Raw genomic sequence first — 27,506 nt, 5'->3', positions numbered from 1 at the left:
CGAGGAGAGGCTGAGGGAACTGGAGTAATTTAGTCTGCAGGAGAGGAGATTGAGGGTGGATTTGATAGCAGCCTGAAGTGGGGTTCCAAAGAGGATGGAGCTAGGCTGTTCTCAGTGGTGGCAGCTGACAGAACAAGAAGCAATGGTCTCAAGTTGCAGAGGGAGAGGTCTAGGTTGGATATTAGGAAACACCATCTCACTAGGAGGGTGGTGAACCACTGGAATGGGTTACCCAGCGAGGTGGTGGAATCTCCATCCTTAGAGGTTTTTAAGGCCCAGCTTGACAAAGCCCTGGCTGGGATGATTTAGTTGGTGTTGGTCCTGCTTTGAGCAGGGGATTGGACTAGATGACCTCTTGAGGTCTCTTCCAACCCTAATATTCTATGATTCTACACTACCGCGGTGAGTCGACCTACACTACGCAACTCCAGCTATGTGAGTAACGTATTAGGAGTCGATGTAACTTAGGTTGAGTTACCACGGGGTCTACACTGTGGGAGGTCAACGGGAGAAAATCTCCTGTCGACTCACCTTACTCTTCTCGTTGGGGGTAGAGTACAGGGGTTGAATGGAGAGCGATCTGCAGTTGATTTGGCGAGTCTTTACTAGATCTGCTAAATCAACTGCTGGTGGATCGATCTCAGAGCATAGATCCCTGCCATAATGTAGACCTACTCTCAGATACTCTATGAAGAAGAGGTACATCAGTATAATCATTGACCATATGAAACTGACGCATAGAAAGGCTAAGTAATTAGCCCAAGACCAGAGTCAAAATTAGACCTCAGGAATTCCTTGCTTCCAGTCTTCTGCTTTGTCCCTGCTATATTACATTTATTGATTTAAATAGCATCTGAAACAAAAGTATCCAAGTGCTGTTATATGTTAGTATGTTCTGGCTCCTCATTAAATTAGAAGCTCTATTAAACCCCAAAAGATTAGAAATAAAACAAAGCCAAGATAGAAATCAGATGAAGGGCAGATCGTTAAGTCTAGTTTTATAAGGTTTTAATTTTATCTCCCCCATCCAGTCCAGGGACACATCATTATATCACAGGAGTTTGTGTCTCCAGGAGAGTAAGATTATGAAAAAGAAGATTCAGTGGATCATGATTCTGACACAAATAATGGAAGTGACCTTTGGAGAGCTAAAGAGAGGGTAACGGAAAAAAGAAAAGAAAAAATGTATTTACTAAGGACAAGGGAGAGCACAGTAAACTATGTTGGCACACACCAAGATAAGTAACTATGAAGCCTACTTTACATTCTATTTCTATTTACAGTTAGAACAAAGTAGATGAGGGGACTTGGGCAAGAAAACCACTCTTTAAAATCCTCAAAGTTTGCGAAGATATTTTCTCAGACTTAAACGCACTTAGTAAAGCCACCAGATCATAAAATGTAGATGGAAACATTTGCGGAACAGGAAAGATTTTTCACTTTTTAAAAATTCCATTATAAAAAAACCTCAACAAGTGGGTATGGCTCACATCTATAAGAATCATAAGAGTCAGTGAGGAAGATGCAACATGATGCAGTTTCAAAGCAGAATCCTATAAAATCAGAGTGAAAGAGACTTTTTTTAAAATAGAGTTAAACGTGGACAGGATATTGCAAACTTTAGTATGAAGCCACTACCAAACAAATCCATAATACCCAACGTTACTCATGTCCTATTTTAACACTCCTTGAAATACAAACAGACAGACTGCCATTTAGTGCAGTTTATTTAGTACACTACTATGTCTACTACCTAGGAAGTTGGACTACTGGACTACAAATTTGTACTAGCAGTTAATTTGTTTTTCTCTCTCTGAACGAAGGATTTCAGCTTCAGCAGTGATATGCACACTAATGTTTAAAAGCCAAAGAAGAGACAACGGGGGAATTAGGTATCTAATAAAGGTATGTCAGTTCCAGTGCAAAGAAATATAGCCACCTAACTAAAATGAAGGGACAACAGGAGGAAGAGTAGTACAGGTCTGGATTTATTAAGTGACATGGAAGTTGGATTTTTGCTACATCATTTATGTCCAACATGTATGTCAATAGTCCTGAATAACCTAAAAGTCACTCAGTCCATCCCTCAGCTTAAATTTTTAAATCCTGCAGCATCCAGCCTCACCATAAATTACCCAAATGACTCCTAATGAGTGACATTCCATCATGCTTTATGGTAGCCATCAAACCTTTTTGGAGCTGAACTATAAGGTAAGCTAAATGTATTTTTAGAAACATTTTAAAAATTATTCATAGACTTTTTTGGATATACCATATAAATGCAGTTGTAAAACAAAATATACCACTCATCTTACCATACACACCTGTTCCAAGGTCCAGCAGGTATTCACGCTTGATGTGAAATCACTGCTGCAGTACATATTAGGTGTCAGAATGGGACCAACTGCTCCTCTAAGACTGGGTATTAGGACCATCAATACATAAATTGTCAAACAGATGGATTTCTGCTTAACCCATCTGCATCTCATCTTTGAGTCATGTAATCTAGCCTCATATCCATGTACAGTTTCAAAAACTTTTTAAGACACACAAGAGTTTACTAAATAGCTAAATACAGATATTCATTCATCTTATGTTCTACCAACTAGAGAATGCTGATTATATTGGCTCTACACAAGATCCATTTGTCACTGTGTGCAGCTAAATCAAGCCCTCATTTATTATCTATAGATGGGGATAATTTGTAACTTTAACAGCTCTATGGCTGGATCAGTTTTAGTTATTTCCTTTATCGCTTCATCAGTTAATTTAATGAGAAGCCCGTGCCTTATTCCTTCCTCCACAGGAAGGCTCGAATGATTTGATATTGAGACATCTAATGGACAATATATCCTTTTCACATAAAACTAAGATTCCCATTAGAAGCCCCCAAAACCTAAAGAAATGTTGTGATATTAAAGTGAAACAGTTCCCGACTAAATTTGTTTTAAATTAAAGCTCCCTTCAGATTCTTGGTGTGTGCTCATATAAAAGCCCTGAGTATCATTAATTTCCCCTCCCCTTGCTAACTTGGCTTTTATAGTACTGAATATTTTAAAACTCCGTTTGCAGACACTCATAGCTAATCACACCTCTGTGTAAATCTGCTTTGTTGTACCATTCATCTTTGTCAGTGCTCTAGACAATAATCCTATCAGGAAAGAGACCAGTTATCAGTTTGTCACTGACCATCCACTACATACAGCATACAATAGCCATATACGACAATAGCCAATGCTTTCATGACAGGGGACTGGCATACGCCGTTCTCTTTCGAGCCAGTCAACATAATTTCCTGTCAAGGGTTCCACTGAACACCATGTGGTATCCCGATTACCCTTCTTGCTGTCTGCAAATTAACATCCTGTATTTTACATCATGTCCAAACCATGTTAGTCCAGGGTTAGTCATTCAACCCAGGTTTCAAGAACTGCAGGGATAGGGCATACCTCTAGATTACCATTAAATGAGATATCAGCGAAGCTTTGTCCCACCCAAAAGTTATTTCTTTAACAAATGGGAAATATTTCCCACATTAGCAGCAGCCAGATTTCCATTTTAATCTATAAATCAGCCAGCTCTGGCACCACATACATTAAAGCATATCTCAAGACTAAGGCACTTTGAGGAAGAATCTTACATGAAATTAAGCCATACAAGGAAATAACCTAGCTGTTGGATTAAGTTTCTTTGCAAATGAAGTATTTCTTGTACTTTTCTTTCCCCTCAACTCATGGATTTAAATTACAAGTTCAGGTAGACCTTCAGGAAATATACTCGCTACACTGAAAATTACTCAGCTGTTCTATATATAAAGACTACATGAAATCTAAGGCAGAACCAATGAGAAGTTCACTGGAAGACCTCTTTTTAAAGCGTTACAAAGCTCAACAGCATATATATGCTTATATAAATGGATATTCAACCATCTGTCTACCCACTATCGTACTTTGGCCCCTAACTCCATTGTAAATTCCTTATAAAAAACTACTTTTATGACTGGTATATTACTGACAAGTTCTTGGCTTGAAAGAATAGTGTCCTGTAAACAAGTGTGCTGTATTTAAGACCTTTCAGTGTACCATTAATTTAAGGCATAAGTCTATCAAGATAACAAATCGTATTTCAGACTTTTTTTTAAAACCATTTTTACTACCTAACTGTACATAATAAATAAGCAATTCATGACCTACCTGAAGAGTCTGCAAAGCCACAGAGTGGTATCTGAAAGGATTCTAGTTGTAAGATTTCTCAGCCTTTCCCTGTTCAGCACTGAAATATAAGCTGCCAGACTATGTCCCAGTAAAGCCATGTGCCCCTGTTCTCCAACATTCTGAAGTCTGCAAACCAGAAACATTGTATGAGAATAACTGTCAGTTTGATACATGTCATGCATAATATAATGGGTTTATGTTTTCTCCTTTTACTGGATATGCCCAGATTGTCATAGAACTGGTTGAGATGCAATATTTTCTTCAAATATGTATCAGAATGAAGTATAAAAGAGCCACGTATACACTAGAAGAAAAGGTGAATTTTAACACATTAATTAACATGTTAAAATCAGAGTAGACATGGCAGTTGTAGTTTAGACACCTTTTAGCTGCTTGAGATAAACCCTGAAAGGGAGTATAGGGTTTATCTCAACCCACTAACATACGAAAACTGTAACTAACATTTTATTGTAAAATGGTAGCATGCATTAAACATATGCCTCGGCCTGGTCTACACAAAAAGGAAGTCGACACTATGAAACTTCAAAGTTTAGACTATATCTTTCCTCATCATTATTATTTACATAACATTTTTAATCTTCAAACTCTTTTGCAAATATTGATCTTCCACACTCCTGTCCAGGTACGGTGGCAAATAGCATCACTATTTTATGGAGAAATGGAAGGAGAGAGGTTAAATGTATTGCCCAAGGTTACAAATAAATCAGTGTCAGAACAAGGACTAGAATGCAGTAACTCCCATTCCCAGGCTCAGACTACCCCATTTGAAATAAAAAATATCCATATGCAGAGATATTATGCAACTTGTAATTTACAAATATATTATATCTGATGCAACTACAATTCCTGAAGATACGTCAAAAAATTAGGCTTCCTCAGAATGCAGGCAGCATAAGCAATGCTCATAAAGTTGAGGATAATTTAAAGAAATTGAGTTGGCAGCCAGGAATAATTGCCTGCTATATACAACTGCTTTTAATAATTCACTGCAGTAAAGAGTATGGCTATTTTGAGGAAAACATTAACACCAAGTAATGGATAGTTAGCAAATATTAGGTTAAAATTATGTATCAGACTACTAAAAAAATTCTTATTAGGTATGTTCCACATTTTACTTTTTCTCCTAGTTCAGTGTATAATGTAACAAAGGTTTAGTTAAAACAGCTTACACTGTTGCAAATTTAAAATTAATAAAAAAAATTAAGTGTACAATTTGTGTCTTCAAAAATTATCACAGCAAATATAATTATCATAATCTTCCAAATAGAACAATGCAAATTAGCATTACCGGTAAGACTGTGATGACTCATCTTCCTCCTCTCCATGCATGAGGTTCTGTACTAATTGGAGAATGCTCACCATATCTTGCCCACTAGGGAAGGAAAAATGGTAAGTAGATGAGCAACTCTAGTGCCTCAGGATACAGATTTTGAAGGCCACTTATAACAGTTTTGCAACAACACACAAGGGTTTTGCTCTGTAGAATGTTGGGATGGTGGGGAAAAGGTGTCAGTGGAGCAGGATCATAACGGGAAGGCTGCTGTATCTAGGAGTCCAGATCCTCTTGACTTATGCATGGGGCATTTCAATAGGCCTAAGGAACTGGCCCACACAGAGGCTCCCTTGAAATCTGAGGATTTGGACTGACAAGCCTAACTAAGGAATCGTTCAGCCCTGGAGTGCAGGATTGTAGGTGAAGACCTTGCCAGTAGATGTCCAAACTCAGAGGATCCAATCACGAGCTCACAAAGTTGAGCACATCTTGCAGTAATATGATTATTTCTAAAATACACTGATTACTTACAAACATCTGTTCTAGTGAACAGAAAGTGTTTCTTGAAACCGTTTCTGGAACTATGCTGCCTTACAACTGCTAGAATCATAGAAGATTAGGGTTGGAAGAGACCTCAGGAGGTCATCTAGTCCAAACCCCTGCTTAAAGCAGGACCAGCACCAACTAAATCATGCCAGCCAAGGCTTTGTCAAATCAGTCCTTAAAAACCTCTATGGATGGAGATTCCACAACTTCCCCAGGTAACCCATTCCAGTGCTTCATCACCCTCCTACTGAAATAGTGTTTCCCAATATTCAACCTAGACCTCCCCTACTGCAACTTGAGACCATTATTCCTTGTTCTGTCATCTGCCACCACTGAGAACAGCCAAGCTCCATCCTCTTTGGAACCCCCCTTCAGGTAATTGAAGGCTGCTATCAAATCCCCACTCACTCTTCTCTTCTGCAGACTAAATAAGCCCAGTTCCCTCAGCCTTCCCTCAGCCTCGTAAGTCATGTGCCCCAGCCCCCTAATAATTTTTGTTGCCCTCTGCTGGACTCTCTCCAATTTGTCCACATACCTTCTATAGTGGGGGGACCAAAACTGGACGCAGTACTCTAGGTGTGGCCTTATCGGTGCCGAATAGAGGGAAATAATCACTTCTCTCAATCTGCTGGCAATGCTCCAACTAATACAGCCCAATATGCTGTTGCCTTCTTGGCAACAAGGGCAAACTGCTGACTCATATCCAGCTTCTCGTCCACTGTAGTCCCCAGGTCCTTTTCTGCAGAACTGCTGCTTAGCCACTCGGTCCCCAGTCTGTAGCGGTGCATGGGATTCTTCCTTCCTAAGTGCAGAACTCTGCACTTGTCCTTGTTGAACCTCATCAGATTTCTTTTGGCCCAATCCTTCAATTTGTCTAGGTCACTCTGGACCCTACCCCTACCCTCCATCGTATCTACCTCTCCCCCCAGCTTAGTGTCACCTGCAAACTTGCTGAGGGTACAATTCATCCCATCATCCAGATCATTAATGAAGATGTTGAACAAAACCGGCCCCGGGACCAACCCCTGGGGCACTCCACTTGATACCGGCTGCCAACTAGACATTGAGCCGTTGATCACTACCCATTGAGCCCGACAGTCGAGCCAGTTTTCTATCTACCTTATAGTCCATTCATCCAATCCATACTTTTTAAAATTTCCAGCAAGAATACTGTGGGAGACCGTATCAAAAGCTTTGCTAAAGTCAAGATGTATCACATTCACCACTTTCCCCATATCCACAAAGCCAGTTATCTCATCATAGAAGGCAATCAGGTTGGCCAGGCATGACTTGCCCTTGGTGAATCCATGTTGGCTGTTCCTGATCACCTTCCTCTCCTCCAAGTGCTTCAAAATGAATTCCTTGAGGACCTGCTCCATGATTTTTCCAGGGACTGAAGTGATGCTGACTGGTCTATAGTTCCCCAGGTTCTCTTTTTTCTCTTTTTTAAATATGGGCACTATATTTGCTTTTTTCCAATCATCCTGGACCTCCCCCAATCACCACGAATTTTCAAAGATAATGGCCAATGGCTCTGCAATCACATCAGCCAACTCCCTCAGCACCCTCAGATGCATTAGATCTGTACCCATGGAATTGTGGATGTCCAGCTTTTCTAAATAGTCCTTAACCTGTTCTTTCACCACTGAGGGCTGCTCACCTATCCCCCCTGCTGTGTTGCCCAATCAGCAGTCTGGGAGCCACCCTTGTCTGTGAAGACCGAGGCAAAAAAAGTGTTGAGTATTTCAGCTTTATCCACATCATCTGCTACTATGTTGCCTTCCCCATTCAGCAAGAGTCCCACAGTTTCCCTGACCTTCTTCTTGTTGCTAACATACCTGTAGAAACCCTTCTTGTTACCCTTCACATCCTTTGCTAGCTGCAATTCCAATTGTGCTTTGGCATTCCTGATGGGGAGGGCTAGCTCACTGGTTTGAGCATTGGCCTGCTAAACCTAAGGTTATGAGTTCAATCCTTGAGGGGGGCCATTTAGGGATCTGGGGCAAAAATTGGGGATTGGTCCAGCTTTGAGTCAGGGGTTAGACTATATGAGGTCCCTTCAAATTCTGATATTCTATGATTACACCCCTGCATGCTCTAGCAATATTTTTATACTCCTCCCTAGCCATCCATCCAAATTTCCACTTCTTTAAGCTTCCTTTTTGAGTTTAAGCTCACTGAAGATATCACTGTTAAGCCAAGCTGGTCGCCTGCCATAGCTGCTATCCTTTCTGCACTTCGGGATGGTTTGTTCCTGTGCCCTCAATAAGGCTTCTTTAAAATACAGCCAGCTCTCCTGGACTCCTTGCCCCCTCATATTAGCCTCCCAGGAGATCCTGCCCATCAGTTCCCTGAGGCAGTCTAAGTCTGCTTTTCTGAAGTCCAGAGTCCGTATTTTACTACTCTCCTTTCTTCCGTTTGTGAGGATCCTGAACTCAACCATCTCATGGTCACTGCTGCCTAGGCTGCCACCCACATCTACTTTCCCTACCAATTCTTCCCTGTTTGTAAGCAGTAGGTCAAGAGGAGCACGGTCCCTAGTCGGTTCCTCCAGCACTTGTATCATGAAGTTGTCCCCAACACTCTTCAAAAACTTCCTGGATTGAAGTGCAAAAATAAAAGCCACCACACACCAACCCAACTTGAAATAGTATCAAATTAAAACCTATATTAATAAAATGAAAAATTATGAAAGTATGAAAGAGGTAACAGTAACACTAATAAAAAGCATTCCCAACTTTTTACAAGTCTGTTCAACTTCATCGATTCATACCAGTTTCATTAACTTCCATGAAAGACAAGGTATTTTTTTAAATGAAAAGTTGTGTGTTCACAATATTTTTCTGCTGTTAAACCCATGTTAAACTAGAATGGAAAATGAACTGCAGTCTTAGTTTGGGTTCATGAATGATCTTGCAGAAGAGAGATTATGACAATGCAAGCCTAAATCTTATTTTTCAGATGCAATAGTCAATTTTATGCACAAATCATAGCATGTAAACTTTCAGGTTGTTATGCTGAGTGATACATAGTTTTCTGTGAAGGCCAACCATATTCCTAAACATGGTGCTTTGTGCCTTTTTTCTGAGAATACCATTCTAAAGTATGAATTTCCTGTCTGAATGTGTCTCAAACTCATTGAATGCAATATTTCAGATTTAAAAGTAAATCTGCATAAGAATTATGCTATATGATAAAGACATAAAACTCCATTAAATTATCTTCTCTAAGGCTTTACTACAACTCAAGAAGAGCGCTATGTAGTTTGAAAGCTTGTCTCTTTCACCAACAGAAATTAGTCCAATGTAAGACATTACCTCACCTTATCTCTAATATCCTGGGATCAACACAACTACAACACTGCAAACAAGTAATTCTTCATTAGCTACCAGTGACACAAAATACTTCTCACAAAGGGCAAGCAATTTTTTTGATCCATAAATGAAAGATATCAATCATGGGCAAAGTCAGGAGACCAGATTTTGTGGGTGGACTGGTAAATTTTCACGGTAGTATATATTATAAGTTCCTTGCAAAATTATTGCAAACATGTTTTATTTAAGAGTTTGTACACTGAATATGAAGAACACATTGTCACCTACCTCCCTTGGAGTGGTCCAGGAATATCCTTCCTTACATACTTCTTTTCATCTTCTTCCTCAATTTTTCTAATTTAAAAATACAAGAAAAAGAGTTATTTACATTTTAACTTTCTGTTGCATAGCACCAAATTCCCAGTGCAGGTCGATGCTCAAAAATACATTGGCATGTTCACAAGTGACAAAAATTACTGAATACAGTTTGAATAGATCAACAAGACTAACATAAAATGTAATTAAGGATGGCCTTAAACAGTGTTGTTGATCTGACTTTCCTTTGATTAAGAAGAAAAAACTTGAAGACTGTGCTTTGTTAGGTTGGTGAAAACCTTTATCAGCAGGTCGTGTGAGATGAAAGTAAAAGTTACTTGTGGAGCCATGATTCACATGCTAAGAGCAAGTCAAAACCTTTAGAAAATGTGTCCTGGTTGGATTTAGACTGAATGCTACAAAATATGTATTGGATTGGCCCCGCATATATTCATTAATCACAAACACCCTCAGTCAAGAAACATTCTTGATTTGAATATGGCAGAAAGTAAGTACAAATATCTGATAATTATAAGTCCTAGAATTAGTAGAAAAAACCCCCATTCACTTGCTTGAAGACACTGGCATCAATATCTACATGCTTAACATGTATCTGCTGTTCTTGCAGCCATTACTCTTTGTAGATACCTTTGATTGTCTTCTAGTATCTTCATGGCCTCATTAAGATTCTTTCCCATTTCTGCTAAGGTAGGGTCAACCATCTATTATTGGGGGGGGGAGAGGAAAAAAAAAAAAGGTAATCCCAAATGCCACTCTTACTAACTACTCCAACAGTATAATTATTGCTTTTACCACTCAGAACAAGCTCAGATTTAAAGTTACGTAACAAATATGAAGTATTGCATCTTCAACTCAAAATATACTAAATTAATAAATATTTGTGCATTAAAGTAAAAAATTATACTGGATAGCAACATGGATTTTATTACAGATAGATCCAGAGCAAACCTCTAGATTCAAACCTCTCTTCAACAAGCAAACCAAAACTCATTCCAAACACTCTTAAATTTGCAGGTTGTGTCTTTTGGGGTGGGGAGGAAGGAGTGGAGCAAGAGGAGGCAGTAGAGGGAGGAGGCTAGTTTGAAATCCAGATTGAAAAACTTAGGAAAGTTAATGGTGTTCAAATTAGGCCCACTATATATAGTTTGGATCTGCAAATTCATCTCTGTGGTTGGTACCCTTCAGTCCCAACTCTAGCTATTATTCACAGTCATTCTGTAGCCCCAGGAACCTCTCACAACTTCTATGAACCTGTGTAGGTAAAGTAAAAATAGAAGCCTTTGCAGGATCATATAATTTACACAAAAATGTCTATATGTAGAATTTATACAATATCCTGTTCAAAAATCCTGATAAGGGATATGCATCAGAAAATTTCTGAAAAATCTGGGATAGAAACTTGAGTGACAAATTCAGCTTAGTTTCAGATACACAAGCTCTCACCCTCACCAAAAACTAATGATACAACAGTGAGCGGTTCAGAGCAACAGGAAGAAGGAATAGAGGAATCAGAGACACAACACTGGATATATGAACATCATTCCTAGCAGAAGGAAACTTTCCTCCTCTGAAGGCCCCAAATACTAAAAGTTTTGGTAAGTGACCGAAAACCTGACTGTAGTGTTTCACTTCAATTTCAGTTAAAAAAAAAATATATATATATATATATATACACACACACACACACACAGTATGCAATGTAATCTTAGTCATATATTTAGACTGAGAAGTCTACTGAGAGGCCCTTAAACATGCTTAAGCTATTATAGGGGAAGTCAAAAACAAGGGGCTAAACTTTAATATTAATTTTAACAACTGTAAAGAGAAAGGAAGTTTCAATTTAAGGCTGTCACTCTGTCCTTAAGTTCACACTATGGCTCAAAAGCCTGTTGTGCCTCTATACTACACTAATTTTTAAAACAGACTAGCAACCTTAACTCTATTTCCTTGCATTTTTAACATGATGTACCCTTAACCTGATTTATGTAGGAGATTTTCCCTCTCGTTGACAAAGGCTAAGAACTTGTTACACCTTCGTCTGGTCCAACCAATACTAGTAGTATTGCCAGAGTGGTCTCCTCCTCCACCCGTTGTAATTATACTCTTCCTCCTACCAGGACAGGCAAATAGTCTTTAAAAAGCCTGCACTTGTTGCATGAATTAGCCTACAATGGATGTTTGTGGAAGGAATTGTCACAGGGTGGAAAGACGCTTTAAGGATACATGTACCCTGCAACTGTGAGTGAACTTCCCAGCCTAAGCAAACAGACTTGCACTAGCATGCTAAAAATAGCTGTGTGGACGTTAAACCACCAGCAGAGACTTGGGCTAGCCAAACAAGCTCCACCAGTGCTGCAAAGTCCATACAGCTATATTTTAGTGCACCAGCACGAGCCCAACTAGCATAAATCAGTTTATCTGGGCTGCGAGGCTCGCTCCCAGCTGCAATGTAAACATAGCCCAAGTTCCTTATGATTATAGTCCCTATCTGTGACTAGCCAGTTGCCTCCTGTCTGATGAGATAAAAGGCCAACAAGCAGCTCAACTAAGGATGGGATTGGGGAAGCTCTTGCAGGAGACCCTGGGTCAGAAAAAGGTGTTGAAAGGGGGCTTCCCACACCAGCTAGCAGCAGCAGAAGCCCTCTTAGCCAGAGGCCCAAGGACTGGTCAGGTGGCAGGACCTGTTCTGATTGATGCCAAACTGTATTTCTTTTTTAACCATATATGCATCCCTGGGAAAAGGGAAGGAAACACTGATTCTGGTGGAAACTTCACTGAAGCAGCCAGCCAGCCGAATTACTTGAGCTGGGAAATTGAGGCAGAGACAGGTTTTGATGCCAAGCTTGGGGAGATCCTGTTATAGGGGCTCTCTCCTTTCCTCTGCAGACCAAACTTATCAACCCCCATCCCCACCTCCCCTAAACAGGTAAAAGCTGCATCATCTAAAAACTGAGACATAGTCCACCTTCACAAAATTGGTCCTGAGCCCAAAGCCTCCACCACTGCAGTAGTTTAGCCTTCAACATTTTTGTCCACTGTTTTTTAACTAGAGATATTAAAAAAAAAACCAACAACAAACAGCTTGTACTAATTGTATTGGAGGGATATACTGATTCTTACTGTTTTGCTACAGTAACTGAGAAACAGTCCTCCCAATGGCTTGTATATGCCTGCTGTCAGCACTAATATTGGCACACTTGGGTGGGGAAAGCCAACAGAATGCAGGCATGTTTATTACTGCAAAAGATGGATGGAATATTAATTTGTACGTATTGTATGCCATTTCCATCTCAAGGACTAACTCAGAAAAAATTTGGTTTACAGTTATCTCATTTTAAAGACTACTTTTATGATAACATTTAGAGATGTATTTAACCCATGTAAGTGGAGGGGAGGAGTGATAATGGTGGAGTGGGTAGAAGACTCCACACCTATAAAAATGAAATGAAAGTTCCAAAAATTTTATCATGGAAATAGCAACTGACACACAATTATAGGTTGATATTCGGAGTGTTGATTTGTAGTCAAGTTTTTAAGATAACATTAATGGAAGGGAATATGAGAGTCACCATAGAGAAACAAAAATTGAATCCAGTTATGCTATTTATATTTACTAATAAAATCTCCATGCAGCTCCACTGATGTTTTCATAATATTCTTTGCACCAAATCCAAAAACTTTGCAGTGATCTTGCACACTTAAATAAAATAACCTCCAAATTCATAAGTGAATATTTATGCAGAGTAATTGACTGAAGAATATTATTGATTATAGTAACCTATATATTGGAGTCTTGAAAGCCTGAGTGGCATTCTCAAAACATTAAAAATACCTCGCTGGAAGGAAATAATTTGTGTTAAACAACACTAGAAATCTTTTTCTGGCATTGCATGCAAAATACTTGAACAGATCTGTCCTGAATGGTGACATTTGTGGAATGATCTGTAACAGCCATCCTGATACTGAGCTATAAACAAACAAAACAGCTCACAATTTCTCTGTTGCAATTATGTGTTAAGTAAAAACTTACCAATGTTTACCTTTCCACCCACACACAAACACATTGTCTTTTTTCCCCCTATAGCTATCATATGTGCAAGCCTTTTCCAGTACAACTAGTAGATTATCTAGCCAGTGAAGTCTTATGTTCGCTCCAGCTATTTTTCTGTCATCGTGAAATAAAAAAGTTATTCTAAGTTACATGAGATGTCATAAAATCCAAAAAGCCTTTGATTTTTGAAGTGGACTTCATTGTGAACTAAATCCCTGATTGCTTATTTTGATTGCTAACTGGATAAGAAATATTTATTTTCTGAACTTTTCAAAGTATATTTAACGTACATGATTTTAACAATACAAAACTTAGATTAAAAATTAAAGAAAGTTAGTAAATTATGATTCAGAAAAATCAAGCAGAATTCCATACCAGTGACACTAAAACCACATCCAGTGACGACATTCCTTATCCCCATTCTCCAACATGGGCGAGCGTGTGCTCTAACAGAGAATAGGACCGGAAGTAAGCCCAGCATGGGCTCTTTTCTTTAGTCTGACCTACAGGCTTCATCCAAAGCCCACTGAAGTCAGTCTCTTTCCACTGATTTCATGTATGACCTTGCGCAAGACACTTCCATTTCTCAGTTTCCCCATCTAGAAAATGGGTATAATAATATTTATCTCACAGGGATCTTAATTACTGTTTGTAAAGTGCTTCAGGGGTCTCTGATGGAAGGGAAAGTTATCCTATAGAATCAAAATGGAACCAGACTGCTGGCGTGTAAAACTAAAAAGGTTGTAGATAATTTTTTAAACTAAGGGCTCGCAGAAGTGTTGACAGGTGCGGAGGAGCACACGGTTTGAGCGCAGCCATCCCTCAGGGATCAATTTATTAAAGGGGGAACTCTATATCCTTGTGAAGGAGTTAGGAAAGAAGTTGATAAAAAGTACAGGTAGGAGCTAGTAATGAACAGCCAAATGTAAAAGAGTCCCATATAACTATAACATGAACGCACATTGACAAAATGTATAAGTGCTTATATACGAATGCTAGAAGTCTATAGTGCCTGGCATTAAATGAGGATATTTACATAATAGGCATCCCAGAAGCTTAGTGAAATGAGGATAAATGGGATGTGGTAATACCAGAGAACAAAATATACAGGAATGAACAGAGTAGACCATTGCTCAATGTGCAGTGGCAGTCAACGAAGCTAACAGAATGCTAGGAACCAACAGGAAAGGGATAGACAATAAGACAGTAAATATCGTAATGCCACTATAGAAATCAATGGTAAGTCCACATCTTCAATATGCATACAGTTCTGTTTGAGCCATCTCAAAAAAGATATAGTAGAATTGGAAAAGGTGCAGAGAAGGGCAACAAAAATGGTTAGGGGTAGTGAACAGCTTCCATACGAGGAGAGATTAAAAAAAGACTGGGACTATTCAGCTTGGAAAAGAGACAGCTACGGAGGGTTATGATAGATGTCTATAAAATCATGACTGATGTGGCCAAAGCGAACAGGGAAGTGTTATTTACTCTTCCACATAACCCAAGAAATAGGAGTCACCTAATAAAATGGTTTTAAACCTGTTGCCTACTAAACAACAGCCTGTGGAACTCGTTGCCAGGAGATGTTGTGAATGCCAGAAATATAACAGGGTTAAAAAAAAATTAGTTAAGTTCATGGAAGATAGGTCAATCAATAGCTACTAGCCAAGATGATCAGGAACACAACACCATGCTCTGGATGTCCCTAACCCTCCGACTGCCAGAAGCTGGGACTGGACAACAGGGGGTGGATCACTTGATCGCCTGTTCTGTTCATTCCCTCTGAAGCCCCTGGCACTGGCCACTGTTGGAAAACAGTATACTGGGCAAGATGGACCAGTATGGCTGTTCCTGTCACAAAAATATGGAGTGCACATAGACATAGATGCTGATCTCATTCTGTCTCATCATGGCTATTAGGGGGAACTCAGAATGAGATTCCCCTTTCAGATCACACTACCTGAAAATCCTATTATTTTCAGCCCAAATTCCTTACCCTTGAATCAGAGGCACTTTACTCTGATCATACTAGGTCTCTGCCCCTCTAGTTGTTTGGGTTATAACAAACAGCACTGAAGCTTGAAAGCGTACAACTCATCAACTACCATTTCTCTCATCAGGGATTTGAACAGTTTGGAGCCTCCCTCCTCCAGTCCACCAAAATGCAGAAAATTCATAGCCTATTTTGCCTTTTATCATTTGTTTCCTTCAAATCATAATCATCCCATTCTCTGCTTCAATAATCCAATTTTTGTTTATGTCTGCATTTCCAGCAAAGACATCCTGCTTTGGCCTTCCTTTAAGGCTTTGCACTGTGTCCAGCTGTGTAGCTAGTGCCTCAGACCCTTGGCAACAGCTGAAGTGTGAGAGATCTTATTTTCTGATTGGGATGAGACTGAAGCTTCGTGAAAAACACTCTCTCATTTTTGTTCACTTTTTTCATTTTACATTCCTAGTACAGTTTTAGACAGGCATCAGAAGTTCACCTTCAACAACTCATAAAAACATCTCTGTTCATAAAGGAATAGTTTGTAAGAACAAGTTGTAGTGTTGTAAATGCTTCCAAAAAAACCCCATTCATCATAATTAGAGACACATGCAGTGTATTTGTATTTATTTTAATTAAATAATGTTATTTTCTCTTCAGAAATGCCTTGTTGGCGAATTGTTGCTCTCCGTTTTATCATCAATGATAAATGATGCTTTGTTCATAACATTGATCTGTTTCCCAGCTAAAGTCATTTTATCCTGAAGGTTTATTCACAAGACCAGTGGTTCTCTAACTTTTGTACTGGTGACCCCTTTCACATAGTAAGCCTCTGAGTGTGACCCCCCACCCATAAATTAAAAACAATTTTGTATATATTTAACACCATTATAAATGCTGGAGGCAAAGCGGGGTTTAGGATGGAAGCTGACAGCTCGCGACATCCCATGTAATAACCTCACAACCCCCTGAGTGGTCCCAACCCCCAGTTTGAGAACCCCTGCACTAGACCAAGTCAAGTTTGCCACCAAAGCAGGTACATGAAAAATAGCTTGCAGGGAAGGAGGGGGCGGGGGGAGACATCCAATCTAATATACCCCACAATTAGAGCTCATTCAGACCATTTTTTGCTTTCACTTATATGTGTATTTTGGTTTTTTTGGTCCCTATCATTTTCCTACCCACAGGTCTGTGATCACAAGTTTTCAGCAAAAGTTACCAGGATATTGTAGTGATAACAGCAACAACACATGAGTCAAAAGTCACAGGATGGACACGGAACCAAAATACATTTTCCATGTTTAGGGAAACAACGAGCAATTCTAAACACAGACATTGCCATATATTTACAGACTACTGAGCCACCTACTCTGAAGCTACAAAGGAAGGCGAAAATCCCACAAAAGGCACCTGGCCACTTGTGTACCAGTCATAACTGAAGTTTTAGCAAGGTGAATTTTGAGGAAAGTGTTGGAAAAATCAAGGTACAAGTGGAAAAAAAAAGTTACAAATTTGTGTTAGACTATTTTTAAACCCACTGCAGGTTTCCAAGTTTAACCTCAACTTCTTGTGACATTCCTAACAGCAAATCTTTCAGGAAATGTGTCATATGATAGAGCAAGAGAATCCCCCAGTTTTCTTGGGAATTAAAGCTCACCCCAAAAGTCCATTTGTCTGGTTCTGTATGCTGTGCCTGAGGCTCTGCTTTGCATTAACCTCACATGCAGCACCAGGGTACAATTTCTGCAGTTCTTAAAGTTTGTTCATCTGGCCTCTGAGGTTCATTTGTGTTTGTACAGTGCCCTGAACAAACAAGACCTGGGCCTATAAGCACTACAATATTATATATGTGAGTGATGGTCAAATAATGGAATACTTTCTGGTGAAAATTTACAGTAAAATGTGATTTTTTCATCAAAAAATTTTGAAGTTTTTTAAATCTGCTCTAATATGTTTTTAACAACTATTTACCATTACATCTAAAGAAAGCACATACAACTTGTTCATCCACCATTTTCTGACTTCTCTACCTATCTGGCCATTGGGAAGTTTTCCAAGATGGGCAGCAAGTTTTAAGTCTGGAAAAGCAAGATTTTATCACATAAAAGAGTGCAGGGCTTTCACCATGCAAAAAACCCAAGGTATGCAAAATAAGGAGGAGTCTGGAGTATGACTCTCCGTAGCTATCTAATTTTTTTACATATATAATGGAAAGATTTCAGAAGGGTTTGGGAATTGTCTTGTGCTTATAATTAAGCAAAAGCTTAATTCTTTATAGGATCTGAGCATTACTCTCCTAAGCCTCATCTATTCTGAAAAAAAACCAAACCAAAAACCACATTGTGTTAACACATTATTAAACATGATTTTGACCATAATGTGGATACAGATGTTATGTTTAAAAATGAACTAGCTGGTCCTGGTTAATCTTAGGGTCCTCCATAAGGAGTTAACTACAATGTAACACTTTTTCTCACTTGGTGCTTTCTCTCAGTAGAGACAAGTCCTAAGGTTAAAAACAAATACAGAAGAAACTCTAATCATCTCCTTATAGCAGCTTTAACATTTAACCCCAAAACTATGCTTTTTATGGTTCTACTGTGGTAGCATAATAAAATAAGGTAAAGAGAAGTCTTCCATTAGTTTGGCAGTAGTGTAGGATACTGACTTTACAAGATGTGAAGAAAACTCCTCTCATAATGTGTCACATTCTTTAAATAACTGCATAGTTTACTATGCAGTCAACTAGCCTTAGGCAGAAAGTACATGGCATTATGAACTAGTAACTGTAATTAAACCTCACTTAAGCAGTTTGAATCCTTTAGGATCAACTGTCGTAATTTTTGTTGGCACTTTGGAATAAATACATTGAGCTCTCCAGGCCTACCACATACCCTTCACAATATTACTCTCCTCAACAGATTTTAAAATCTAGTCAAAAATTGTGGGAAATGAACACTTAGCAAACACCAAGCAAAAAAAATATGTTTTGGCTTTCACTACCTTACTCACCTAGCTGATACCGAAACAAGCTATAAAACTGAAGTATCAAAGTTACAGTGTTGTGTATACAGTATACATTATGTAGCAGTAGAAAAACTGCCCACACTTTTCTTAATCACATATAAAATATATAATATTCTTAATAAAGATATGCAAAAACTGGTGATAAAAATCAATGAATGATATGAAGACATCTGGTTAAACATGTAATACAATTACCCTCTTGTGACTTGCAGAACAGGTCTCTTGCTACCATTCAAGCACCTGCTATATTTCAGTGGTGTTTCATGCTGCCAAGAGTATTACTCTGTACTAGCTGTGGTATTACTCTGTACCAGCAGTGGTTTTAAAACTTTTTCTGGTGACGCAGTTGAGGAAAATTGTTGATGCCTGTGAGCCAACGGAACTGGAGATGCAGGGTTTGGGGTGGGGCTCAGGGCTAGGGCAGAGGGTTGGGGTAAGGGCTGTGAGGTGGAGCCAGGAATGAGGGGTTCAGGGTGTGGGAGGAGGCTCTAGGCTAGGGTAGTGGGGCTGGAGTGCGGGAGGGGGTCAGGGCTCTGGGCTCTGGGCTGGGGCTGCAGGGCTGAGCCTGGGAGGATGGTTTGGCATGAGGAGGGGGCTCCGGGTTGGGGGCGGCCCAGGGCTGTGGCAGGGGTTTGGGGTGGGGCCAGGGATGAAGGGTTTGGGGTGCAGGAAGGGGCTCCACGTTTGGGGGGGGGGCTCAGGGCTGGGACAGGGGATTGGGGCGCGGTGTTACCTCAGGTGGCTCCCTGTCAGCAGCACAGCAGCGGTGCAGAGGCAGGCTTCCTACCTGTCCTGGCACCGCAGACTGCGCTACACCCCAGAAGCAGCCAGTAGCAGGTCCGGTTCCTAGGCAGAGGCACGCAAGCAGCTCCGCGCATCTCTTGCCTGCAGGCACCACCCCCCACAGCTTGGGGCGGGGGCAGCACGCAGAGCCCCGTGGCCCCACAACCTAGGAGCCGGACCTGACCCAGTCCCTTCCATTCCAGAACTGCGTCATGACCTACGGTTTGAAAACCACTGGTCGAGAGCAGGGGTTCTCAACCGTTTTCTTTCTGAACCCACCTTCCCCAACATGCTATAAAAACCTCCATGGCCTACCTGTGCCACAACTGTTTTTCTGCATATCCAGTAGATTAAAAGCCAGGGCTGGCATTAGGGGGTAGCAAACAGAGCAACTGCCAGTGGCCCCACACCACAGGGGCTCCGTAAAGCTAAGTTTGGCTTCAGCCCCATGTGGGTTGGGCTTTGGCTTTCTGCCCTGAGCCCCAATGAGTCGAATGCTGGCTCTACTCTCTATAGTTTATTTTGGTGAACCCCCTGAAACCTCCCCGCCGCCCCCCCGGACTCCTGGTTGAGAACCACTGCTTTAGGGACTCACTTAGAGACTGTGACAGAGGGCACAGGATTTTCTAACAGTGACTTGTGGGCCTTACAGGGTTCACACTTATGTGTTCAGTGTGTAGGAGAGCAGAACAGGAAGCATGAAAAGGAAAAAAAACATCACATCAAGTCCACAAGGGGAAAGGGATTAACTAACATTCCCGCCACTATCCTGTTCTTCAAGACCAACATTCTCAGGAAATAAGCTCCACCTCTTTTTAAGTGCACACACAATATATTCCCAAGGGGGAAGAACACTGAAAGGTATCTCAAAATATAAGCAGATTCACAAGTGTTTTGAGTGCTAAGAAGCATGGCTGGAAACTGTTTTTTGTTTTGTTTTGTCTGTGACTCAATGCTTCATGACATGAACTGACTGCTCATACCAAAGTTGTTTGCAATGGCACTGGACTCAGGGTCTTAGAGAGAGAAGTGCTGTTTGGGGTTTCTTACATCATCTCCAGGTAGGTTTCCTGATATTTTCCATTGGTTTGTGGGAGTATGTGATGATTTCTTGTTTTTGGTGGTCCCTTCTAACGCAGTGGCTCTCAACCAGGAGTATGCGTACCTATGGAGGTATGCAGAGGTCTTCCAGGGGGTACATCAACTCATCTAGATATTTGCCTAGTTTTACAACAGGCTACATAAAAACCATTAGTAAAGCCAATACAAACTAAAACTTCATACAGACAAGTATGACTTGTTTATACTGCTCTATGTACTATACACTGAAATGTAAGTACATTTATATTTGAATTGATTTATTTTATAATTATATGGTAAAACTGAGAGAGTAAACAATTTTTTAGTGATAGTTGGCTGTGACATTTTTGTATTTTTATGTCTGATTTTGTAAGCAAGTAGTTTTAAAATGAGGTTAAACTTGGGGTACACAAGACAAATCAGATTCCTGAAAGGGGTACAGTAGTATGGAAAGGTTGAGAGCCACTGTGCTAGAGTATGCTTGAACCAATGTCAATCACCCTTTCTCCATTGAGAAGGGCTAGGTAGCTCTGGGACACAATAAAGGGCCCTGTTTCATCAGATCATCTGATACCCAGAACAGAACAACAAAACACTGAACGACGGTCACCAAATTAATCCCCTCTTCTTCAAACGTACATTGTTGAGGGGAGAATGAAAGATGAGCCCTGGCTTCTTGCTTGTAAATACATTATTTAATTTACATTTAGTGACTGGGAAGGGGGGGGGGGAGAAGAATCCTGCAGACTCTGGCTCTGAAAGCTCCACAGCTTCTCAGCCAAGGAGGGGATGTTTTTCTGTGGCTTGCAAGATAATCCTCTAAAACGGTAGGAGTCCCCCCTTACCTACAGGCACTTTCACTACTCATTGAGTGCCTTTTAGCAGGGCTGTATATCTCCCCACCCGGGGCGGGGGCAAGCCTTTCACTAGCAAAACACTGCCCCCACCCCCGCCCCCTTTGTATCAGGCCGGTCCCTCCTCCTCCCGTATGTCAGCTGGCCCCCAGTCTCCCTTCCCACCCTTGTGTCAGCCCGGGTCCCCACCCCCACCTGCCTCGGTTTCCCCCCAGTCTCTCTCCCCCCCCCCGCAACCTCCCGCCCCAACTCAGGCACCCCTGTGCCCCTTTACACTCGACACACCCTCAACGCTTCCCCCCGGGTCCGTCGGCGCCCCCAGCCATGCCCAAAGCCCCCTCCCGCACCCACAGACCTTCTCCAGGGAGCTCTCCATGGCCAGGCGAGTTCTTGGGTACGACTCCTCCCCTCCGGGCACTTCCGCCTTCTCGGCTGGCCAGCCAGCTCCACGCTGGCAGCGCTGACGAGACCAGCTGAGGGAAAAGGGGGGGAACGCGCACGCCGAGGGGACTAAGGGGACAGGACCTTCCAAGCCGCCGTAGTCGGCTGTGACAGCAGTGGGATGTACCAATCTGGGAGAATACAGGAGTGGGACAACAGGCAGGCCAGGCAGTTGCGCTTCAACGGACCCGGAAACAAGGTGCGATGACAGCAGGCTGAATGCGGGAAGAACTGACCCCCGTCTTCAACACCAACAGTAACCCCTTCACTTCTGCTGGTCTCCCCCCTCTTTTTAGACAATGGAACATTCCAGAGGCGGGGGGCACCGAAGAGAGGATGTCTGAGCATGCGCAGTTCTTCTGCAGTGCACCGTGCCCAGGAACAGGCTGGTAGCTGGGGAGATCCTATTGGGATCAGGGAAGTGGGCGGGCGAAGCCCACTAAAAACTCCATAGCGCCCCGTGGCGCTGCCGGTTCGAATCTAGCCCCGGCAGGGAGGGTGATACTGGCAGTGCGACTAACGGGGCGAAGGGCTGCCGGGATTCTCGTGAGTCCCTCCAAGACTGAGGGGCGGCTGCTGGTCGGGAGACAGGTCCTTGTATGGCCACGGCGCCCAGCCCACGGTGAGCCTGCACGGAAGCTGTTGCTACTGGGAGGTGTGTGTGTGCCATGAATTTATCTGTGCACAAGCTGTCATCACCGCAGTGGGCACTGATCTGCACCATCGTTGCTATTCCCGGCGTATGCCAGGATTAACCTAATTAGTTTAAAAAATGGAGTCTGATAGATTTATTAGCTGGATTATAGGGGGGCGCCTGCAATAACAAGGAAGTGGGGCTCAGTGACCTAGGTGAGCCCTTCTAGTCTTATGTACCTATGAATAAATGGGAACCAAGACACTGAACTACCTCTCTCAACCTACAGATGGTTGCCTCATATCCGTATGTTGCCCCACATTGGCTGGGGAAGGTGACACTGTTGCTGTCTATGCGCCAGATCCTCTGGAGCAGTTAATCCAGCATTTAACAAAAGTAATCATAACATTCGAAGCTTGTGCGAACAATGTAAATTGCTAGATCAAATTAGAACATTTAGAATTGTTTAAATTAAAATAATAACAATAAAAAAAAGAAAGAAAAGAGATTTATCCCATAGGCTGAAAGAATTATCTCTAGCAGATTTTTATCAAACATTTAAAAGCTTGAATTCTTTTCTTTAAAGTCATTAAGTACAGAAATGTGTCAAGGTTTTGTTGCTATGGTCTACTGATTTTTTTAAAGAGAACATTCCTTGTAATTTAAAAGGACAACATTGAATAATTTTATAATGGATTTTAGTTTTATATTTAAAAATTTGTTTATGCCCAATTCTGTAATTTGTAGGCTAAACTTCCACTGACTTCAAAGGCAGTTTTGGATGGCAAGGAATACAGGATTGATCCCTCAGTGCCTGGTCCTGAGCTCATATTCCAGGCACTCAATTCTTATAAGGATCAAGCCTAATCCTGCAATATTTAGGCATATGTTTAATTTTACACACTCTGAATAGTCTTATTGAAGTCAGTGGGAAAATCATGTGTGAATCTTTGCAAAATTGGGCTGTGGTTTGCAATATGCTTTTTGAAAGCTGAAGATATTTCCCCTCCTTAGGGGTCTACCCACATGGATTCCTTTACAATTGGTGCCTCAGCTTTACAATTGGTGCCACAGCTCTATTTGCTCTTAAAATTTGGCAGCATTGATTTTCTCTCTTTGTAATTTCAATGAAGCTGAAATTAACATGGCTGTAACTGTATCATGAACAACAAAACATTTTCATTTCCTATCATGTGTATTTTATTATGCAAGAACTAGGAGCTGTTCTAAGCCCTACCTACACTAATCTTTAAACAGACTTTGGGAACCATGTTTAAAGTAATTTCATAAACATATTTCCATCTAAATGGAATACATTTTAAAACATGGTTCTAATATGGTTGGTTGCCATCCGTGCAGCCTATCCAGTGTTTAGAAACTAACTCTGCTGAACCCCAGTGTGGGTGGGCCCATAACATGGGCCACTAGGTACTATGATAATATAAATATAAATTATAATAATTATATAATAACAATAACATATTAGCAGCTTTCTTTCAGTCAATTTATCCCCCATTCTCCTACCTGACTAGTGCTTCCACAACTGCCTGCATGAGAGAGAATGTTGTTGAGGGTGCTCATATATTGTCAAAAGACCAAAACAAGACAACCTCCTTTTCAGAAGACAAACCCTAGCAGCATTATTATTATTATGGATTTTGGGAAACAAACTGTATTTTATAAAATAATGTTTTATCATTAGCCTTTAAAAAAACCTTGGTTGTCCTATTAAATTTCTCAGTGCCTCCTACATCTGTGTGCTACACTGGTCCCTGAAACTACCATAGATCAAGAATCTCCATTTTCCAGTGCACTGGGATTACCAAAGGATGTCAGCACAACACTCAAAATAACTGGCCTAATCCCATTCTAGATTTGCCATTTACTACACTTAGAGGAAGATTGGGCCCAGTGTTTGCATGTTAACTGTTGATTCTGGAATATAAACAATTTTCCCCCAAATAGAATTAAAGCCAGTGCAAGATTGTGCATTATATTATTATTATTTGTTACAATTTTGTAATTATTTGTATTTATTTATTTTATTTATTTATTTTAAGGGGCTTACTATGCTAGACACTGTATAAACACATAGTAAGAGAAAGTCCCTGTTCCAAAGAGCTTACAATCTAAATTGACAAGACAGACAAAGTGTGGAGAAAGGAAATGTATTATTCCCTTTTTACAGACAGAGAACTGAGGCATGAAGGAATTAATGGCTTAATTTTCAAAGGTGCTGAGTCTTGGGCAGAAGAGACTGGGATTAGTAGAATAATGATCTCCCATGATTCACACATTCTATGAAGTTTTATTATGCAGGCAGCATAAAAGTCTTTGTTTTCCCCCCAGATGTGTTTGCTTATATTTTCTCCAGTTAAAGCTCATGTCATGTAATCTCTCTAGACCAGTGATTCTCAACCCGCGGCCCAAACAGCACATAGCTACGGCCCATGTGACATCCTCAGGGACATACAGGTAGTATATATATTGTGTGGATGCTGCCCACATAATACATAGAGAGCTGCATATGCAGCCCACAATGGTAAATAGGTTGAGAACCACTGCTCTAGCTCCTTTTATATTATTCATCTCAATTTATTATAATCTACCGATATCATTAGTATGCTATTAATTCCTACTTCCATATAATGAAGATTTTAAATAAGACTGACGGGTTGGATCACAGAAACCCCCTTGGGGCTGCCACTTGATGTGCCAAGACTACTTCTGCCCCTGCTTTCCCTGCCAGCTTGGAACTCCAGCACCCTGTCTTGATGAGCCAGACACGCCAGTCTGCTCCAACATAGACTCAGGGTCTGAACCACGTGCCCCAAAGCTGCAGACTTAATTGAAAACAGCTTAAGAAGTGTTCCTGTCTTTAGCACTCAGATGCTCAACTCTGAATGGGGTCCAAACCCCAAATAAATCCGTTTTACCCTGTATAAAGCTTATACAAGGTAAACTCATAAATTGTTCGCCCTCTATAACACTGATAGAGAGATATGCACAGCTGTTTGCCCCCCCTAGGTATTAATACATACTGTGGGTTAATTAATAAGTAAAAATTGATTTTATTAAATACAGAAAGTAGGATTTAATTGGTTCCTAGTAGTTACAGACAGATCAAAATGAATTACCAAGCAAAATAAAATAAAACATGCAAGTCTAAGTCTAGTACAGTAATAAAACTGAATACAGATAAAATCTCACCCTCAGAGATGTTTCAATAAGTTTCTTTCACAGACTGAACACCTTCCTAGTCTGGGCACAATCCTTTCCCCTGGTACAGCCTTTGTTCCAGCTCAGGTGGTAGCTAGGGGATTTCTCATGATGGCCACCCCCTTTGTTCTGTTCCACCCACTTATATATCTTTTGCATAACTCGGGAATCCTTTGTCCCTCTGGGTTCCCACCCCTCCTTCTCAATGGAAAAGCACCATGTTAGAGATGGATTCCAGTTCAGGTGACATGATCACATGTCACTGTAAGACTTCATTACTCACTTGCCAGCCCACAGGTATACAGGAAGACTTACAAGTAAAACAGAGCCATCTACAGGTAATTGTCCTGGTTAACGGGAGCCATTAAGATTCCAAACCACCATTAATGGCCCACGCTTTGCATAATTACAATAGGACCTCAGAGTTATAGTTCATATTTCTAGTTTTAGATACAAGAGTGATACATTTATACAAATAGGATGACCACACTCAGTAGATTATAAGCGTTATAATGATACCTTACAAGAGACCTTTTGCATGAAGCATATTCCACTTACATTATATTCACACTCATTAGCATATTTTTATAAAATCATATAGAGTGCAACGTCACAAAGAGCATAACTAATTGTGGTCCCTGTAGCCTACATAATATACTTACCCTAAATGCAACACATTGCTGTCTGTCATTCTCCTTTCTTTATGGCGTTTTTAGCCAGATTTTGGCCTAAAAAGCTTCCCACGCCTATTTGAATTATTTTTTCTAGGAATGTTTCTGAGACAGTATAAAATGTATTAATAATATCCAAATATATGGCATGTGGATGTACTATCTCCCCTTCACCCACTAATTCTGCAAGTCTCTCAGAAAAGACCATCAGATTTGTCTGATTCCAGTAGTACCCAAAGCAATCTGCAGTTCAGATCTACAGATGTCTTCTCAGCACCTAGAACTTGTCTGTCCTTTGCCTGTAGAGATTGCGGATTTAAATACTGGGCCAAACTTTAAGGGACAAACACAATTCTCCTTATTTTTCAACCTTTATAACCCTAAAAGATATATAATTTGACTGGGTAACAGGTGTCCTTTTCAATAGATTTGTCAGGCTCTCAGCCTACATCAGCAATACACAAGTAATGTGCATCTGTTTCATAGGTATTCTAATCTTCATTGGATTTTCCTTTGAAATGATTTCACCAGATGCTGGTATAATCTCCTACACATATGAGTTATTTAACAGTAAGTCTTACTCATTTCAATGGAAATGTGGCCTTTTGTGAAAGGAGTTAGGAGTCTTAGTCGACTTCTCATTGGTCAAGTGATCCCATTGCAAAACCCACCACCACAGCTGTTAGTAGAGCTGTCAAGGACTGATTGAACATAGAGCCTGAACTGCCACCTACCTGCTGGAAATAGTTCCCTAGGCTATCAATCCAGCACCTTTCCCCAGCACTAGATTCAGGATATGTATTTAAAATTCTTTGTTGGGGCACAGGTCTGTCCACAGTTTCAATACAACTGTGCATAGGAGTCTGTTGTACAAATAGAAATTACTTTTGCTCAGGAAAAACTTGGGATGATGGAAGTTTAATAAAACAACAAAGTTTAATACCAATAAAACATTGGGAGGGGATATTAAACCCTGTGTTTCAAGGCATAAGCAAATTTCCAATTATGAGAGATGAGGATGAGACATCTGTGGAATGATCTGCCCCCCACGTATA

General features: G+C 40.7%; 1 protein-coding gene across 1 annotated transcript in view; it reads right to left on the bottom strand.

The window, feature by feature from the left end:
* The window catches only part of PDXDC1 (pyridoxal dependent decarboxylase domain containing 1), a 54,976-nt gene extending 32,971 nt beyond the window's left edge, over positions 1–22,005 (bottom strand). Inside the window, exons 1-5 of the mRNA XM_073362359.1 lie at positions 21,842–22,005; positions 10,332–10,405; positions 9,657–9,722; positions 5,524–5,607; positions 4,194–4,340 (exon numbers count right to left, since the gene is read on the bottom strand). Coding sequence (XP_073218460.1) covers positions 4,194–4,340; positions 5,524–5,607; positions 9,657–9,722; positions 10,332–10,405; positions 21,842–21,862 — 392 coding nt within the window. The 5' untranslated portion in view covers positions 21,863–22,005. The remainder of the gene's footprint in view (positions 1–4,193; positions 4,341–5,523; positions 5,608–9,656; positions 9,723–10,331; positions 10,406–21,841) is intronic.
* Between the last annotated feature and the right edge of the window lie 5,501 nt (positions 22,006–27,506).

Source organism: Lepidochelys kempii, chromosome 10 (genome assembly GCF_965140285.1).
Source record: "Lepidochelys kempii isolate rLepKem1 chromosome 10, rLepKem1.hap1, whole genome shotgun sequence".
NCBI classification, from domain to species: domain Eukaryota; kingdom Metazoa; phylum Chordata; order Testudines; family Cheloniidae; genus Lepidochelys; species Lepidochelys kempii.
Note: the sequence above shows the minus strand (reverse complement) of the source record. Positions and strands in the feature narration are given on the sequence as shown.